This window comes from Tripterygium wilfordii, chromosome 10 (assembly GCF_013401445.1).
Source record: "Tripterygium wilfordii isolate XIE 37 chromosome 10, ASM1340144v1, whole genome shotgun sequence".
In the NCBI taxonomy this organism is placed as follows: domain Eukaryota; kingdom Viridiplantae; phylum Streptophyta; class Magnoliopsida; order Celastrales; family Celastraceae; genus Tripterygium; species Tripterygium wilfordii.
Window position 1 is genome coordinate 2,554,220 of NC_052241.1, and position 19,115 is coordinate 2,573,334.

General features: G+C 34.8%; 2 protein-coding genes across 2 annotated transcripts; one reads left to right on the forward strand and one right to left on the reverse strand.

Annotated features, from left to right (window-relative positions):
- The first annotated feature begins 11,819 nt into the window (after positions 1 to 11,819).
- Positions 11,820 to 15,420, forward strand: LOC120008100 (tyrosine-protein phosphatase DSP1-like). The gene is made up of 5 exons (XM_038858614.1): positions 11,820 to 12,365; positions 12,474 to 12,567; positions 14,419 to 14,476; positions 14,579 to 14,622; positions 14,769 to 15,420. Exons 1-5 carry the CDS (start codon positions 12,046 to 12,048, stop codon positions 14,949 to 14,951), a joined length of 699 nt encoding a protein of 232 aa, XP_038714542.1. The 5' UTR covers positions 11,820 to 12,045; the 3' UTR covers positions 14,952 to 15,420.
- A 999-nt stretch (positions 15,421 to 16,419) lies between these two features.
- Positions 16,420 to 18,183, reverse strand: LOC120008095 (1-aminocyclopropane-1-carboxylate oxidase). Its single transcript, XM_038858609.1, has 3 exons — positions 17,977 to 18,183; positions 17,646 to 17,872; positions 16,420 to 17,338 (listed from the first exon to the last, which is right to left on the reverse strand). Exons 1-3 carry the CDS (start codon positions 18,076 to 18,078, stop codon positions 16,687 to 16,689), a joined length of 981 nt encoding a protein of 326 aa, XP_038714537.1. The 5' UTR covers positions 18,079 to 18,183; the 3' UTR covers positions 16,420 to 16,686.
- Between the last annotated feature and the right edge of the window lie 932 nt (positions 18,184 to 19,115).

Sequence of the window (19,115 nt, forward strand, 5' to 3'; positions counted from 1 at the left end):
TATATATATATGTATGTATGTGTATTGAAAAGTTTCCTTTTATTTATTATCTAGTAGTAATGAAAAGTACATAACAATATTAACCTATACATTCTATTATTGTTAATATTAAACAATAATATATAACAATACTTATATATTCTAATTATATTTTATATATCATTTCATCTTATATGGTCTTTAATTAGTTTTCATGAATTTTGATATATATTTACGTATAACATTTTGAGTTACTTCAACATTAAGTTGAATGTTCATTCGATAATATTGTTCAATAAGTTGTATTGTTGTAAAATAGTTATAAATTTTTTTTTTGGAAGCTTGTCGTCAAACCTCCACTAAATTTTTTCGAACAAATCAAAATGTATTAGCCCTAAATATAATTACTTCCTACTTCTTCCCCTAGCCCTGGGTATTGAATTAGTTTTTCGACTAACACAATTAGGTCTGACATTTCTTTCAAAAAAAAATTACTACTAATTTTGTGAACTGTAGATATCCGATTAAAGATAACGCAGCTGTGTTAATAATCACATTTAAGACTCAATACTATTATGTTACGTAACTCTCTATATATCATGGCAACTTCACATTTCTTGCAAATTTAGTGCATCACAAGGATTAAAAGTAGTCCTAAATCTTCTAAACAGTAGTGCATCAGAAAAGGAGTAATTTCATTGCTAGAATTTCAGTGAATCGTTTTGGACTTGGAGTGGCTGGGGTCTGTTGTAAATTTTTTACAGCAGACCCCATTATAAATGCATCACACACTGATACAATTTTTTATAAATTTCAAAAAAATAACGATTATATTTTGATCGGGATTATGAGTTTAATGGTATTTTTTTTTGTTTCAAACAAAAGTCAAATTGAACATCAAAAAGAAATGAAAATTTTGGACTGTTGTACATAAACCCGAAACATTCAATATTTGTTTTGACATGAATTTGATTTTTGTTTGAAACAAAAAATATACCGTTGAACTCGTAATCTCGATCAAAATACAATTATGATTTTTTTAAAAATTATGAAAAATTATTAAGCAATGAAAATACATTTACAGCGGGGTTCACGGTAAAAACTTTACAGTAGACCCCGGCTTCCCATGAAAGCCTTTAAGGCACCCTTTTTATTGAAGATAGAAGAAATAAGCTGCAAATACATTTACAAGAACCAAATCCATCATATGCATTCTTGGTCCTATTTCAATGGGAACTTGATGAGTCGATCCACCTACATGTCTTGCTTTTACTGCTATATTGGAAGTTACTACACGTATTGCTTGACGTAAAATAGATAGTGGACAACGTAACACAAGGACATTGTTCCAACTTACAAAACACAACTAAAACTAAGTTGAACGACATAGCTCGGGAGGGAGGGAGGGAGAGAAAGAAAGGAAGAACTTCCACAAACCTGTAATGTGTTTCTTATGTTTCAAGTCTCTTGAAATATTTCAAGACTGGAACGACTTGCAAGGTCAAGAAAACTCAAAAGGTCTTTGTGGAGTTCAAAAAACAAAGAAGAAAGTAAGGTAGGAAAAAGCTCAGGAGAGATATCGCCATGGCATCTATAAACACAGCACTATAACTACAACCCGGACCAGAATTGATGATCACCCATGCCGCACCCGGTTCACCAAGAACTTTTGGCATGCTTAGGAAGCAAAGCAAATGGTGGGAAATGAGAAGGGTGTGGCCGCCACACTGGCTCTTCTTGGCGTTGACGTTTGGTTGAACAGTGACATGAAACATGAGCAAGGTGGCATTGTTATTTATACAAAGAAAATAGGGCTTGGTGTATCATTTTGCATAGACTAGACTGGGGATTGAGAATTAAGGGTGAGCTTTATTAGAATTTTCATTCCATACACATCAACAATATTGTCTGCTTTGGATCGTTCTGTTTCCGTGGATGCATCGGACCCGCACGATTTTGCCTTCCCAAGAGGTTATTCATCCCAATAATGCTCTCGAAAAATCATGCTTAACTACGAAGTTACTACGGGATGTTCATCTCTTCCAAAAAAATGTGTTGTTGATGGTAACTGATAAAAAACTGGATTTATATATACATGTTAAGAAGCTTTGACCATTAAACTTCCAACTACATGTATATTCCTTATCAGCCCAAACTTAGGTCTGCAAAACCACATCCCTTCTGACTCTCTCATTTGTTCTCAGTCAGAAAAGAAAGAGAGCTAACATCAACAAAACCCTAGGAAGTTTACCACCAATGGGTCTTCCCCACAGTTTCCACTTTTATTGACTCTTCCTTTTGTCCCACTCTGCTTTTTCCCTGCAATGCCATTGCCAGACTCCCCCAAAACCCTAATTCTCATGTCTTCTGTGATTATTACTCATTGCAGTCTCTGCCTTCTACCTTGTAAGGTCAACTTCACAACTGGCCTCTATCATTTAATACTCAACAATAACCCTATTTATGCCTGGCCTTCCTGCCCCACCAATGAAAATGTGCCATGTGTCACACACTGTACTGATGTGGCATTAGATTTAGAGTTTAAACCCATATTAAGTGGATAAATTATTTGGTGGTCATGCCCGATCACGTCATATGTTTATATGGTGTACTATAATCAATAGGACACTATTAATTCACATGCGGTTGATATATTTTTAAAATTTGAATTACAAATGTAATATTTATCTTCATTCTCAACTACTCATGTATTGTCACCAGTGTTTGTGAATTAACACCATGATTTTGATATATCACATCAACATATGACATAGTGCGAGAAGACCATTGAATAATTTCTGGATTAGGAGAATTTTTGAGAGGCACCAAAGCCATGAAAAAGTTTTCTCCTCTGTTAAAATAATGTGGTCAAATACCTAATTTTTTTTTGACTGGGGTTGGTTAAAATTAATTATATGTAAGTGAATGTTTGCCTTAACATTACTACATTACCAAAATTGACGCTGCAAGTCAGAGAGTTGTGAGGAGTAATATTCATACACCAGAAAGAAACCAACAGACCATTAATATGAAATCATCATTATATATGCCACTGTTTCAGTAATCACTGAATAAGTCCAACTAACTGAGAGAAAAAAAAAAAAAAAAAATTGTGGTCACTCCCTCTTACAACTAGGGATGACAACGGGTCAGGTACCCTTCCAATTAGTGAATACCAGAACCGTTTCCATTTAACGTTACTAATACCAAAACCGTTTAAAAACCCATTTAAATTTTCAAAACCGGAACCGTTCCAAACCGTTTATCATCGGGTACCCGATTACCAATTAACTTTTATTTTTTTTTTATTTTTCTATAAATATATAATTCAATTTCTTAAAAAATAATATGACTTATCATATTGTTATAGTTTGAATATATAATCTATAACTCTATTATAGTATTTTATTTAATATGCTTGTTCATGTTAAAATCAAAAACCAAACCCGACCCTAAACCGTAACGGGTTTGAAAATCGAAACCAAAACCGTTTCCAAACCCTATAGGATCGGTTTTTGAGTTTTAAATGGACCGGATATCCTATGGATAGTGCTCGGATCGGTTTTTTATGTCATCCTTACTTACAACATGAAAAATGTAGTGAATAAGATGGGCTCAATAACTCAACACTTGGACACCTTTAAGGAACAAATTTGTGTGGATCGAACGGACAATACCTCAAGTGACTTAGGCTCATTCTCTTTCTTACCTTCATCTTCTACTTTTTCCTACTTACTTCTTTTCTTCTCCTTCAAATTCTCCAAATTATAACTCCCCCTTTGAGCAGAAGCGAAGCATCACTTACTTGAGGGGATCCTCAAAATTTTTTAAATAGACCTATGTATATAATAAATTACAGAAAGATCCATTGAAAATTTCAATTTAGACCCCCTATTGCAAAAAAATCTTGCTCAAATAATTGAAGCAAGATATGTGACAAGATTGCATACTTTATTTTACAAATTTTTTATTTTTAGCGTAATTTTTTTGTATCTTCAAAGGTATAATTAATAGATAACCAAAAATTTTTTTGAAGATCCCCGCTAAATTTTACCCATCTTACAATCCTAACATAAAATTATGTGTCCACTCGTGATGACCCCTCCTCATATTATGTTTTGGCTTTGAAGATCATCCTCTCGCACTGATGATTCCCAGCCCATTGAAAAAGGTATTTCGGCCGCTGTGCTAAAAATAAAATAAAAAAAGAGAGAGAGAAAACAAGAGGCAGCTTAATCGAAGGTCCAGCCCATTTGAATGGGGTTTCCTGGGCCTTAGTGGGTAATTAGGCTTGAGGGCTTGCTAATGTAAAACTTGGCCCATGCTTCCATTTCGGCAAATCTCCGATTGCACGGCATGGATCTATTCGACGTATTATCGTACGCTCAGTTATTGAGTGCACGTAACTAGTGGCCACTTTTTTTGAGAGTTTCTAGTCATAAAACAACGTATGTACTACAATAACATCTATGATATGCCAATTGGAACGGTTTCGAGCCTGTACGCTACTCCATTACCAAACATAGAAAAAGCTCGACTCTTTCAAAGTCCTACATATTCAAAACCCATATCACATCACATCATAATCACTCGACTAATAATTTAATTGATAATCTTTTTAAAGTCAAATCGTATCGATTTAAAAAGTTATTATGACTACGCGTTTGATCTTTGACCTAACTTAACTTATCTTGTCACGATAAACTTTTGTTAGATTTTGAATGTCCCAAACTCAACCGGACATTAAAAAAAGAAAAGAAAGGACATACTAGTCTTTTAACGTAAGAGTATGTGTCACTCACAAGGAAAGTCAACGCAACATTTATTGGGACAACATTATTATTTGAAATTGTCAATTTGTCACCGACATTAACAAGAAAATTGCTGCTAAAAAAATGACCTTTAGTTTTCGTGCAAGCAACCATGCAATGCAGTACTATTACAGTCTACACGAACGATTGTAGTGTAGACCCAGCAAACTGGTTCATTAATTTCAACGAAACAGTTACGTAGATTAATTACCTTATCCGTTCAAATATTGGGGATTCTGACCATCATTATCTCTTATATAATAATGCATGCTTATTGAAATTGCCATAACTTGAGCCTCAAATATCCGTTTTGGGTCCATAATATATCAAATAGAAGCTTGTTTCTAGCTTGATAGCGTGGGGGCTAACATCAAAGACATCATTTTCAGCCTAAAAATGGATGTTTCGTTGGGTTTCGGTCACTTTTTGTGTGGTTTAATAATTTCAATGTGTTTTTAGGATTTCTCTTATTTTGTTGCTTTATTATGTCATTTTCCTTTTTAATTATGTCGCAGGGTTTACTAATTATTATATAAGGTATTGTAACCTCTTTGGAGATTAGGTAGATTGAAATAAAATAACACACTGTTTTCAGGGTTTTCTCTGCGTCTACTTGTTACCCTAGGTATTGAACAAGATCATACCTTTATCACTTTCCGTCATATGTTAGTTACTCAATTTGACATGAAAAAGATATATGGACTTGCTGCATAAATTGGGACATATATATACATTCCTCAATCTAACCTAACACGCGAACTATTCATTCACTTCACATCTATATATAGAAACGCTCTCTTCTTCGCTAAAAGACATGTTTTAGGTTAGTTTGGCTTGTGAATTAGCCGCTAGATTTTCCGATTATATACATACACACATACTTTATATTGATTGGTCATTAGCATAATAAGAAGTCAGTCCAGTCTTGTTGAAATTAGCATTTGGATAGGCCGTACGTTGACTATATATATATATATATAGAGGAATTCTCACATAAGAGTATAAAATAAAGGTGTAAAATAAGGGTTTATGTTTAATGGTATGGATAAGTGAGACGACAAGTGGGACCTATTGTTTTGAGTTCCACGTATTTCAAATCAATGATGTAAATATAAATCCTTATTTTACACCCTTACATTAGACCTTTATGCGAGAAATTCTCACACACACATATATATAATTGAAGTGGTTATGTTTCATATTAAGTTAATCTAAAACGCAACCTAGCTAGTCAGGCATCATGCATGACATATTGCTATAATGATGATTGAACCCTCTCGGCATCTCATCACCATCATCACCTTCAATTTTTTTAACCCTAAAAGAAAATCAATTTGAATGAGCTGACCATGCACGTAATTGTTACGAATTATGATATACCAAATAGTGCAAAAAATGTAGTCTTAATAAGCCTAATATTCTCTGCAACAAAAAAGTTGTTAAAATGTGCATATATAGCCAAAACACTGGTAGTTGTTGAGATTTGTAGTCGTACGTATGACGACGGATTGATATTCCCTAACTAAGTGATATATAAATAAAAGTGCAACTCTTCCCACACAAATACTGCGTTTTTCAGGGGATATATAAGCGATTATGAACAAGATGAGATCCACATATAGCCCTCGGTGGGTGCCAAAATCAACCCAACAAAATTGATTGGTTAATTATTAGGTGCCGACCTCTGATTATGAACCAATCAACAACATGTGCAATTGTGCACCACCATGAGAGGCCGATGGAATCGGGGACCATCACAAAAGGACAACTGAACTAATTATATATACGTGTGTGTGTATATATATATGTGTGTGTGTGTGTGTGTCGAATAATTTAGATCATCACTTGCTTGTTGACAAGGGAATTCTACATTGCTTGCATGTGTTCTTGCTCTTATATATCTAATGGTCATAGTTGAAGGGGTAATTCTATATGCGCTCAACTTGATTAAACACTCTCATAAGTCACAAGGGAGGTGCCAAATAATGATTACTTAACTCAAGAGATAGTCTACATATAGGAATTATCTTTTGCGAACTTAAAATGCGCGCCTAACATACGGACATTTGTTTTCATTGTCGATTTAAAACATGTCGAGCCAAAGCAGTGGCCCCATTAATCATTTTTCTTTTCAACACTCTCAAAAAGTGATCCACATTTTAAATCTACATAAGAGAATTCATATATAACTATTTATATACACACGTCCATAATGAGACTAATAGTGATCCATTATTGACTCAAAATATATAACTCCAATGGATTTAAATGAATTGAGATGATATTGATATATATATATATATATATATATATATATATATATATATATATATATATATATGCGTATATTTTGGTTGGAAATATTAATAATATGAGGTCACAAATTAAACAAAATAATTATTAAACCTTATCCACATAACAGAATCGGATAGTCTATGCATTTTCCTATCCCACATTTTTCAAGTAATTACCAAATTCATTTTCCTATCACATGTGATGCTACAATTACAAAACTAGGGTAACAACCTTTTGGACATGGGAGCATTATTTTGTGGATTCTCGAGTGGGTTAATGGATAATTAATTGTTCGATGTGCTCAGATAAATCTCTCATTATGCTTCCTCTATTAATGGTCACTTAATTAACTTTAAAAAAGAGCTTATTAATTAGGACCTTCCATAAGGGGGGTCATAATGATCCATTAACTCAAATGTTGTTTTCATTGATTTTAATATTTAAATTAGCTCAATTTAGTTAATTATTCAATGAATTATATGCCATCTTTGGTTCAACCAAAGTTGAAAATACTACAATATGATATGTTCAAAAAAAAAAGTAAAAAAATTCAAGACACAAGAATTTGTTTTTTTAATCAAGGAACCACCCAACCCATTATGTCCATCGAACAATTGAGTAGTGGGCATAAACCTCGAGCAGTCAGAACAGCTCGCATCACATTGTCGACAGGTAAGATTGGATTGAAACCCATGCGAGAATGGACTCCAAGTGCGACAAGTCCACGAAACCAGGATTTCACGAGGAAATATCTCAGATGATTGGTTCAAACTTCCAACCTCGGGTATTGTACATCCTAAGTGGCTCAGCCCGAAGAGAGAACCAATTAAGCTATCGCGGAATGCATGAGACCACGTCTCCAAATTACTATGTGCAAAAATAAAATAAAGAAGGACAAAAACGAACACATCAGCTCGTGTAGGATTCGAGTGAGATTGGTTTTCTTTATTGATTCCACAATTTGTTGGTTTCCATACAGTCTGGCAGTCCCATGTGACTCAAATGAATGAGTAAAGAATATTCGATAGTATCTTCTTTATATTTTCTTCATTAATTATTGTTTCCCTTATACATAATACTGATCAAGAAGGTTCGAACTGGCATTGTCAAAAAAAACCATCTCAAACAGTACCGATCGTCAAATCAACCGTTTGGTATGTTAGTGAAAATCCACAGAAAAATTGATTAAACCGTCAACAACCAACCGAAGAGTCGATTAAATTTATATCAAAAACCGATGGTGAACACCTTTATTTCGAACCATGGCAGTATCATGAGGTTGTGTGCAACCCTAACTAGTCAACACAGCAGCCCCGTACTAGTCCTTTGCGTGGCTCGACCCTGGTTGGATTGAACGAGACGAAGAGCAATGGACCATGAAGAATTAAGCGAACGAAGCCAAAAGCAGAAAACAAGAGTGGTGGGGGTACGGGGGGTGGGGGCATAAGATGAGAGTGAGTGATATAATTAATTACACTACTACAGTTTGTCTTTGTGTGAGATTTGGTCAAACAACGTGACAATGATTAAGGACGCGGCGCATCTTCTCGCCATTCAAACCAAAACTTGCACTCATTGTGTTCACTACAAGACACCCACTACTCTCTAACCGGATATTCCTTCGGATTCACAACCTTATTATTTCTTTAATTATATCTTTATATAATTGTCCATTTCATAATAATTGTTTCATATGGGAGTAGTAGATTGACATATTCGGCTGTTGTGAAGTGGTAACATTGGATGATCACGGAAAGAGCAAAATTGTGTGGTTTAAATCAAAGGCTTAAAACTCGTAATCGCGTGAAGCTTGATCGGTTGACTCAAAAATGTCGATTCGCACTATATCAATGCTTAATTAATAGACCCGTCATTTTTTTTTTCAAATTTTGTTCTTTACACCTTCAAATTAATGTTTTTTTTTGCCTTTTTAAGACATTCTTTTTTTTTTCTGTTTATACCTATGCATTTAGAAGTTTGAATCGTATCTTGTCGATGCTAACTTCACTACAAGAAAAATATTTCTTGCGACTTTTTTTTAAAAAATCATTAAAAATATTATTTTAAGAAAATTAAATTTTAGAAATATATTAGCAATGGAATTTAACATAATTTCTGTCACTAAATATTTTTTAAAATTATTAAATGCAACTATCTAAAAACGTAAATTTAAAAAATCCAATTAAAAAAACTAGCTACAATTCCGCGCTAAACTAGAATGTAATATTATAATTAAATAATAAGTAATTGACAATTATTATTATCGACAAAAATTTTGTCACTAATTTTCCTGACAATTAGCGATTGATGTAGTTTCCAAAACAAAGTGGACAATAATATTTTATTTATTATTTTGCAGCAGAAATTCCATCACAAAATTTTGCCTCAAATCGGTTCCCTCATTAATTTTACATCTCAAATATTCGATCGTAAAATATTTACGACGGAATTTTCGTTGCAGATATGTTCTGTGTTGGAATTTCTTTATTTTGCGACAAAAAATTTTGTTACAAAATACATGTTTTCTTGTAATGTTTGTTTCAAATTATCACTAGTATTGATTTGTGGGTCTAACCCAATTTTGCCATTTTGGATATGCGTCTTTTTTTAGATTTTATCATTTAGATTTTTATAAGATTGTGAGTTGTCAGACGTGACTCCTTTTATTCGAATATAAATATGTATTTTTAGAGTATTTTTTGTGTTTCTTCTTTCTTTTGGGTATTCACGCATTTCATACCCTTCACGGCATGGTTTTTGAGGTTGACATGACCTTAATGAAGAAAACTTTGATATTCCCATGCAATTTTACAACGGAATTATTTTCGTCACATATATGTTCTGCGTTGGAATTTCCTTATTTTACGACGGGAAATTTTGTTACAAAATACATGTTTTCTTGTAATGCTTGTTTCAAATTATCAGTAGTATTGATTTCTGGATCTAACCCAATTTTGCCGTTTTGGATTTTTTTTAGGGTTTTCTCATTTTGGTTATTATAAGATTGTGAGCTGTTGGACGTGACACCTTTTATTCGAATATAAATATGTATTTTTAGAGTTTTTTTGTGTTTTCTTTCTTTTGGGTATTCACGCATTCCATACCCTTCACGGCATGGTTTTTGAGGTTGACATGAACTTAATGAAGAAGACTTTGATATTCCCATGCTATATTAAAAAAAAAAGACTATTAATTCAATTGTGTGATATGTGACAAGTAGACTTTTCTGATTATATTAGTCAACAGCTTTAGTTTTGGTTTTCTACTCCATCCTCCATATATACACAACATTATATGGGATTAGTGGATTAAGCACTACATGTGATTATTTTTATTATTACACGAATAATATATATATAAATATGTGTGTGTGTTCATTCTCTACAGTTTCTTAATTCTTATTTGATTTGTTTTGAGATACTGAGCCCAACCCAATTTTAATCCCACTGAACAGAACCACAGTGGGCTACGACAGATTTCCCATTGAAAGTATAATAATCTGAATGACGTAAATTACTGGCACTGCTTCATAAATTAATACCAAAAAAAAGTGAGGAACGCAACAGCTCACAACTCACAAGTAATTTTTTTTTAATTTTCAGCTACAAGAGTTTGGTCATTACACGATTAACATAAGTGTAATAAAATCCCCATTTTCATTTAGTTAATCTACACCTTTTATAGTGTCTGGTTAGGTACAGTAACTTTCTATAATTAGATTAATATATTATTACTGTATTATTTTATGTTTTTCTCTTTTGCATCTCACCATCTACTCGGGAAGTACTAACGGGGCATTTGATGGGAGTTTTGAGAGGCAAATAAGGGTGAGATTATATATTTTCTTGTTTGGTTGAGTTTTGGAGAATGAAATCTCAAACTCATTCTATTATCTATTTTCCCTTTGTGGAGAATAGTCAAGCTCACCAAAATGGTGAGAATGACTATTCTTCACAAGGAGGAATGAGTTTTGATGTGTAAAAAACTCTTTACCCTTATTATAAAATATTATTTTATTTTCTAAAAAAAAAGGTAATATGAAAATTATACTATTAATATTTTCATACTCATGCTCACGCTTTATTTTATGTGAAAGATAACCATGCTCATCCTATACTCATCTCCCCTCACACCCATCTCCTCCTTATCTCATGTTCATCTCACACAATTATGAACCAAATGTCCCGTACTTTCAATACCCACTAAGAGCAATACCATTGTTGTCACGTGCTGGGTTTTTGCACAACTTATCGTATCATCAGGTGATAAACTTATGCGCACGCTTGCTTGATGCCTGAGTTTAGCCCTATATGGATTAGTGGTGGCAAAACTCTGATGGTTCGGATGACTGAATTTGTCTGATCCGAATTAAAACAAGTTTGGACATAAGTTATACATATGAAGTCTGGATCCAAACACAAGTTTTTTGTCCGATTTAAAACCGAGTCTGAGTCTAAACACATAAATTTTGTCTGATTTACTTATTTGGACCCTAACCCAGATTAGGTTATTGTCTGGATTTAAAGCAATTCTGGTTTGATCAATTAAGTGCATCCGAAATTCAATTTAGGTTAGAATCCAAACATGTAAATATGTTGTTCGACCCAAAACCGATATTTTTTTCCCACTCCTAATATGGATGTCCACATGGAAAAAAAGAGAGGAAAGGAAAAAAAAAAAAAAAAAAAAACCCTTTGGTTGCCCTCTCGCTCTATAAAACTGAGGCCAAGGCCATCACCATTCACACAAGAAGGGGAAGTGCCCTCGCAATCTCGACACAACTACCGGCGCCACCACTATCAAATTGGAATTCTCTCTCTTTCTTTCTCAACCTTTTTCAACCGTCAAAAAAGTGCCAAGTACCAGTACCTAAAACGAACACACACATACCTCGTGAGTCGCGATCCTCATCCCAATCTCTCTCTCTTCCTATAAAAAACAACTCCCGTCGCAAGGAGACATGCAGCAGTGCAGTGGACGGGTGGAGAGGCAAAACTTACCGCCACATAATACTTGGATGCAGAGTCTCTTTCTAGGAATTGAACCGGTCAAAGTAAACAACGCAGCCACCGCCAACGACGAGCAACAAGCACCGATGTGTCGGACCATCGAAGTTGCCGTAGTGGATTACCGCGATCTCTCGCTGCCGGTTGCTGGAGACGAGCTTAGTCTCATTCCGCCACTGAACTTCGCGATGGTCGATAATGGCGTATTCAGGTCCGGGTTTCCGGATTCTGCGAACTTCTCCTTCCTCCAAACATTAGGCCTCCGCTCCATCATGTAAGCATTTCCTGTCTGTATACGTACTTTTTGTGAATCTTCAAGATAGTTTATGGAGATGGGGAATTTTTAGGGTTTTATTGTTTTTTTATCCTAATTGTGATGTAGATGTTTGTGTCCGGAGCCGTATCCACAGGCGAACATGGAGTTTTTGAATGCCAATGGGATTAGGCTTTTTCAGTTTGGAATTGAAGGTTACAAGGTATGGTTAGTTGATATGCTTCAGTAGGCCACTAATGAATTCAATAGCTGGGGTTCAGGTTTATGAATAGCTGTTAGTGATTAAGCGTATTTGCAGGAATAGAATTTGGATTCCTTTGGATATTCGATATTCCAAAGCAACCAACGGCCTATTGCTTTACCTTTATCAATTAGCAGTACTTCAGTAGTATATTTAAAGATTGGATGGACCCCTATTGGTATTTAATAGGACCCCACCCGCCTCAAGCATCATGTGTTCATCAAAAAGATGAGTGGATGCTGGCGCTTTATCTGAAAAGCGTTCAATGCAGCAGCTATTAGGCTGTGGATTTTATGATGCTAAGTATGCCATCTATGTTGATTACCTGGCCGTGGCTAGTAAAATTACTGCAGTCTTTGTTTAAATTTAATTATTTGCAGTTAACATATGATAACTTTTTGATCTAAATGCTCATTAGTTCTCCTAATTGGGAGAATAATTTACAGGTTTCTTAATCACATCTCGATCATAATTTTGTTGTTCTTATTTTGCTTCTACCTTTAACATGACTAATGCCTATTATATCACTTCTTTTTATATGGTTGTCATTTTTATCTCATTCAACCCACTGCTCCATTCAACTATCATTTTATGTGTGTATATGCAGTACAAGTATGTCTATTGAAATATTTAACGGTGCTTTCCGTCCGTCCCAAGGGCATGAACATGTGATTTGTATTGATAATGTGGTTTATAAAATGTGTTTTGTCTGAACCAATATGGTGTCTACCTCAACTACATTGGTGCTTTTATTATTATTATTTTTTTATAGAACACTACCTTGTGCATTGAGAGAGAATTCATATTGGTTTGCAACATTTGTCAGGTCGCTGGTAAAGAGTGGGCTTCTTTTGCTACTATATCATATTCTATCTGCATAAATATATGAAACTGAACCAGCACAGGCGAGCTAATTATATGTTTTAGTGTTTATTAGTCTTTTTCATATGAAATTGATTTTATAAAAACGAAAATTTTGGTGTGTATGATTAAGTATTTGGTAGCCGTAATGGACTAAGACCTCTCTGCCTCTTTCCCTTTCGAGATTAGCTTGCTTTGTTTTGCTTATATGGTCTTGTCATTCTCATTGGTTAATTGGATTAGTAACATGAACTTTGGTGGTTGCTTTTTCCTTGACACTGAAAGATATGTATGTGTAGGTGTTTGCGCTGGTTTAGTTCTGCAGTTCCTGCAAAAGCTACAATGGCTTACCAGTATATTATTTATTTGTTGTAAAAATTAAGGAGGATATTGTGCACCATACTAAATCTTGTTCAGTTTTATTTCCCAGCTAAAGTTAATGTTTATAGAAAAAGGTAAGTTTTAATTAATGTTTAAGTAGAATCTTGGGCCCCTCCAATACTGCATGAGGTATTGAGGTAGCTCCACAAATGTTGGTAGACCGTAGAAGTAAAAAGCAAGAAGCATGTTGAAATATTCGTTCGATTAATGTAACTCGGAATCATGCTGGGGGGTGATTCACAAAAATCTGTTCAAGTGATTGATGTAACTTATGAGGTCTGCTAGTTTAGGTAATACATATAGGATTAACTTTATCCATTAAAGCATGGTGGGGTGCAATTCTAAAAGTAAATTAGGTATATGAGAAAGGATACTGTATAAAGAATTGGAGGTGTCAAGGGAATTTTCTTGCCCTTCATCATAAGTTTTGAGTGGGCCAAGTACTCAAAATAATAACATTATGTTACGGATTGGTTTGTGAAAACGAAGTTGATAGTTCTTTTAGATTCTGCAGTTAAATTAGTTAGCATTTTCAGTGTTACAGGCTTATGTTCTTGCTTGTTCTTGCAGGAGCCTTTTGTAAACATACCAGAGGATACAGTTCGCGAAGCACTAAAAGTTGTCCTTGGTATTATATGTTTTGTACTCCGAGCTCTGTTTCTGGCATATTTATAATCTTTACTAGTTTGGGTTTGCACATATTGATTTTTGCTTGTGATCCTCAATGCAGATGTAAAGAATCACCCTGTTCTGATTCATTGTAAACGAGGGAAGGTATATATTTGCACAGTTATTTTTATTTTATATATATATATATATATATAGAGAGAGAGAGAGAGAGAGAGAGAGAGAGAGAGAGATCTGCAACTGATTTTAACTTGAATCTGGACAAAATTATTCATTGTTACTTTTTTCTCCAGCATCGAACTGGTTGTCTTGTTGGATGCCTAAGGAAATTGCAAAGATGGTGCTTGTCTTCTATTTTTGACGAGTACCAGCGATTTGCAGCTGCTAAAGCTAGAGTTTCAGATCAGAGGTTTATGGAATTGTTTGATATCTCTAGCTTGAAACATCTGCCAATGTCATTTTCATGCTCGAAGTAGTAGACATCTCAATGTATTGAATGGCTTCTTGGTGGAAGTAAATTATAGGACCTCCTTTGGAATAAATAGGAAAAGCTGATGAGTTCCACACTGCATTTCTGCTGCAAAAGGATATTCTTCTTTTTTTCCGTCACAGTCTCTCTGCGTCAGGTTCAATACATGGAACGACGGCAGTCGTCGATCCATTTAGTTTCTTCCTGAAATATAGTTAGTTAAAGGAGAGAGACTTATTTAGTATGATGCCAAATTGTGAACATGAATCAGGTGTAGTCCACCCCAGCTGCTGCTCTTGCTGGCGATTATAGAATGGCTGTGTACCCGTGAATTTGCGAATTTCGATGTGCTAGTTAAACACTATATAAGAAGTAAGCAATCAAATTTGCGTACATAATTACCTTGGCATTTGTATAATGTAATTTGTTGGACGAGAGAGCTTGAACAATCATCTCTCAAGGACGCTTGATGATGATGCTGAATGTGATATTGTATATGATTATTTGGTTGGGCCGGGCCTAAATAATCGTAAGGTGTTGGAAAAGATAGATCAACGGCCCAAAGCCCAACCCAGAAACAAAAAAAAAAAAGATGAAAAAAAAAAGGAGCACATTTCATGGTAGCATCCCCTGCATTGGATAATGAATTTATATTAATTATTTTTATAACATTAAGTCAGTAACATACATTATATTTGAGAATCACGAATACCTCATATAACACTCATGTGTGTGGTATCTCAAATAAGTCTCGAGTTCAAGCCTCCTCATCCCCTTTCCCTATATTAAAAAAAAAACGTTATATTTATATGGTTTAGAGATGCCAAGACAAAGTTGACAATCATGTTGGACATCTGCAATCATACTTGCTTAATTTTGTTTATGTGCATGTTATCGTCGTACATATAGATGAGATCCAGCTGGAAGTGCAGTATTTGGTCCTCATGTTAAGACAACACACATTATTCACTAATATTTATTGCAATCTCGATACAGCCCAAACACGTTAAAGTGATATTGTCCACTCTGGATCAAAGTCTCGTACGAATTTGTACTCTTAAATCACATCCAAAGTACTTAGGCCTAGAAAACAGATCACATGTATGAAAAGAGTTAGATCTTTGTTTCTATACCACTCGGTTAAGTTTTATCAATTCGATACAAGAATAATATAATACGCATTTCCTCCAAGGTTTAGTAGAAAGTTAGGCTCAAGTCTCTCTCATAAGTCCAGTGTGATGACCATGTTTGGCAGGAACCCAAACTCTGCTCTCAAATTTGATTCTTTATTGTTTAATATATGCTTTCTTTTACAACAAATGGTCTTTCTTTCAAAAAGTATCTAATCTAGTGAAATATTGCCTAAAAAGGCTTTGAAACTTCACCAAAAAAGCAACTAATGATCAATTAATTTTGTCACAATCCATTCACCATATTATGTTGGATCAAAATTGAAAAACCAGAACAATTAGAAATTTATTAATAAAATATCTATAAGTAACAAATTTTATTTATATCCTACAAATAACAACATATATTAACACACACGAGTCACTAGTTGGAATGACAATGATGGTGGGTATTATCACCCTGGTGGTCAGGGTTCGAATCCCTCCTACCCGTTTAAAAAAAAAAAAAAATCATATATCAACCAATTTCAAAAGGTCAAAAACAAATGATGTTATCACCAAATCCTTTTCTCTTAGTCTCACACACACACATCTATCCCTTAAAATTTTGATTCAGTAAATTAAAGCTGGAGCAGTAGTGATTGGAGTTTGAACCAGATGAACATTAGTCTCCACAGCTTTCAAGGCCTCAAATCTTGGCTCCTTGGCCTGGAATTTAAGCCCAGCGTAAAGCTTCATGTAGTCCTCAAACACAAATTTAGGGTAAACTTGTTTCTTCTCCTCCTCTGCCTCTTTCTCTACCAAAGCTGGCGCTGGATATATGACTGCATCACTTCCAGGATTGTAGAATGAAGCAATTGACATTCCTGTACCGTCAGTCTGCGCAATCACCCGGTGCTCCACACTCTTGTACTTGCCATTACTGATCACCTCAAGTTGGTCACCAAGGTTGATGACAATGGAGTGCCGCATAGGGGGCACGTCGATCCATTGGCCGTCTTTGAGGAGCTGGAGGCCGCTGACCTTGTCATCCTGGAAGAGCAAAATGATGCCACCAGCATCAGTGTGGGCTCTCAAGCCCTTGATGAGGTCTGGCTTGGGACATGGTGGATAGTTGCTCACTTTTGTACCGAAAGTTGGTCCTTTAGATCCATAGAATACCTTCTTCAGGTATCCCTTCTCAAGTCCAAGATTCTCACATAACAAGTCCAGTAGCTCCTCTGCTAGTTTCTCCAATTTCAATGCAAATTCCTTCATCAAATTCCTGCAATCCACATATATAGATATTTAAAAGAGCTAAAATGGTGACTTTTTGTAAGTAATGATGGACCTAATCACACACTAACCGATAAAGTATAGAGGAAATTAGTCAAAACTGTCAAATAGTTTAATTTCGAAACTGATAAGATCTCAACCGTTAGTATCCCAGTTATCTCAGCTGTTGAGTTGGACTCACAGTTCCAAGTGAATTCATAGGCTCGACATGTCTCACATGAAATCTTGTGCCTACAACTCAACGGTTTGGGATAAATGGGATACTAGAATCTCTATCATAACAGGTTTAATTTTACCTGTAGTGGTGATCAAGATCAGGGATGTCTGCAATGTTGGAGTGGGGGAGATGGCGCAAGTAGAAGGTGCTCTCCCAGTCAATGTCAGTGATCTCTGTTTGTGCAGCCTCTAAGCCCTTGCTGGTCACATATTCTTTGAACCTCTGTTCCATGCATTTCCTGTAGTGTTCTTTTGTCATTCTCTCCACTGTGTCTAGCAGCTCATAAGGTATTCCATGATTCAGAAGCTGAAATTTGTTCAAAACCCAAGAAAGAAACCACATAATTAGAAACAGAGAGTGGTTAAAACAGAGATATAGATGACTGAGAATCTTGATATATAATTTAGTACCTCAAAGAAGCCCCAGTTTTCACAGGCATCTTTGATCTTGTCCATGGTGGATGCTCTCTCTTGGCCATTTAGTTTCTCCATGTTAATCACTGGGAACTCCATCTCTGATGATGATCTGTTTTTGATATTCCCCTCTCTCTCTATATTTATATTGTCTCTCAAAGCACAACTGGGTGGGTGTGTTTTATTGTTGGGTGGATTACTCTGGTGTGGTGTCCTCCTATTTATAGGGGTTTTAAGGTGATGAAAGACAAGCAAGTCACAATTTTAGTACACCCGAGTTACAAATTGGAATGATAAAAATGATGTGTATCATTTTAATGACCAAAGTTCAGATCCATTTTCCCATTTCATAAAAAAGTCACAATTTTAGTATTTTAATTTTTTTTTTCTAAGAGAGAAACAGTTATGAAGTGATCCAATGGGCAATGGGTGGGTTTACCGTTTTACGGATATAAACAATTTGTTTTCAAATCAAAAAAATAAAAGTACAAAATCTGAATAATACTATTGAAGAGTTATTTTGAAGAAATTATTTGCTTCACACAATATTTTATATTTTTGTCAAAAACTTTTCCTCACCATCGTAAAATAATTTTCAATAAATATTTAAAAAAAAAATTAAAATGCATGTAGTGGGGTGGACCCCATGATAATGGTTACTAATTCCTTTATTTGCAAATTATTGACCAAATTGTGGCAGCTATTAATTCATCCACCTCCCACTTTCCTTGCAACATTTATTGGCCTTTCTTTCTTTCTTTCTTTGCTTTGAGTGCTATCTACGAACCCACCTTGTTCCTTCTTACAAGACTTATTGATCTTGGGTTGTCGACCATGTAGGACCCTTTAGATCTATTAAACAGTTAATCTTGACCGTTCATCTCTATTTCCAATAAAAGCAAGAAACTTGTTGGGGTCATCTCCAAAAAATTATTAGATATGTTATCCTTCACTAAATTAAGAGCACTTACATTAGTTCCTGTAAATCATATTTTAGTAAAAGTGGTGTTGTATCAGAATCTGTTAAATATAGACTTTGCCAAGTGGGTGTCTAGAGAAGAGATCCATTATTAAAATTTGTAAACATAAAATATGATATAATAATATTAAGTGTTATTTTTTTATATCAAAAATGA

What these genes read in the sequence shown, in the direction of transcription:
- LOC120008100 (XM_038858614.1), top strand. Translation starts at nt 12,046, where the DNA reads ATGCAGCAGTGCAGTGGACGGGTGGAGAGGCAAAACTTACCGCCACAT. An exon ending in TTAGGCCTCCGCTCCATCAT is followed by an intron (nt 12,366 to 12,473) that starts GTAAGCATTTCC and finishes ATTGTGATGTAG; the next exon opens with ATGTTTGTGTCCGGAGCCGT. An exon ending in AGCACTAAAAGTTGTCCTTG is followed by an intron (nt 14,477 to 14,578) that starts GTATTATATGTT and finishes TCCTCAATGCAG; the next exon opens with ATGTAAAGAATCACCCTGTT.
- LOC120008095 (XM_038858609.1), bottom strand. Translation starts at nt 18,078, where the DNA reads ATGGAGTTCCCAGTGATTAACATGGAGAAACTAAATGGCCAAGAGAGA. An exon ending in AAAACTGGGGCTTCTTTGAG is followed by an intron (nt 17,873 to 17,976) that starts GTACTAAATTAT and finishes AACAAATTTCAG; the next exon opens with CTTCTGAATCATGGAATACC. An exon ending in GATCTTGATCACCACTACAG is followed by an intron (nt 17,339 to 17,645) that starts GTAAAATTAAAC and finishes TGTGGATTGCAG; the next exon opens with GAATTTGATGAAGGAATTTG.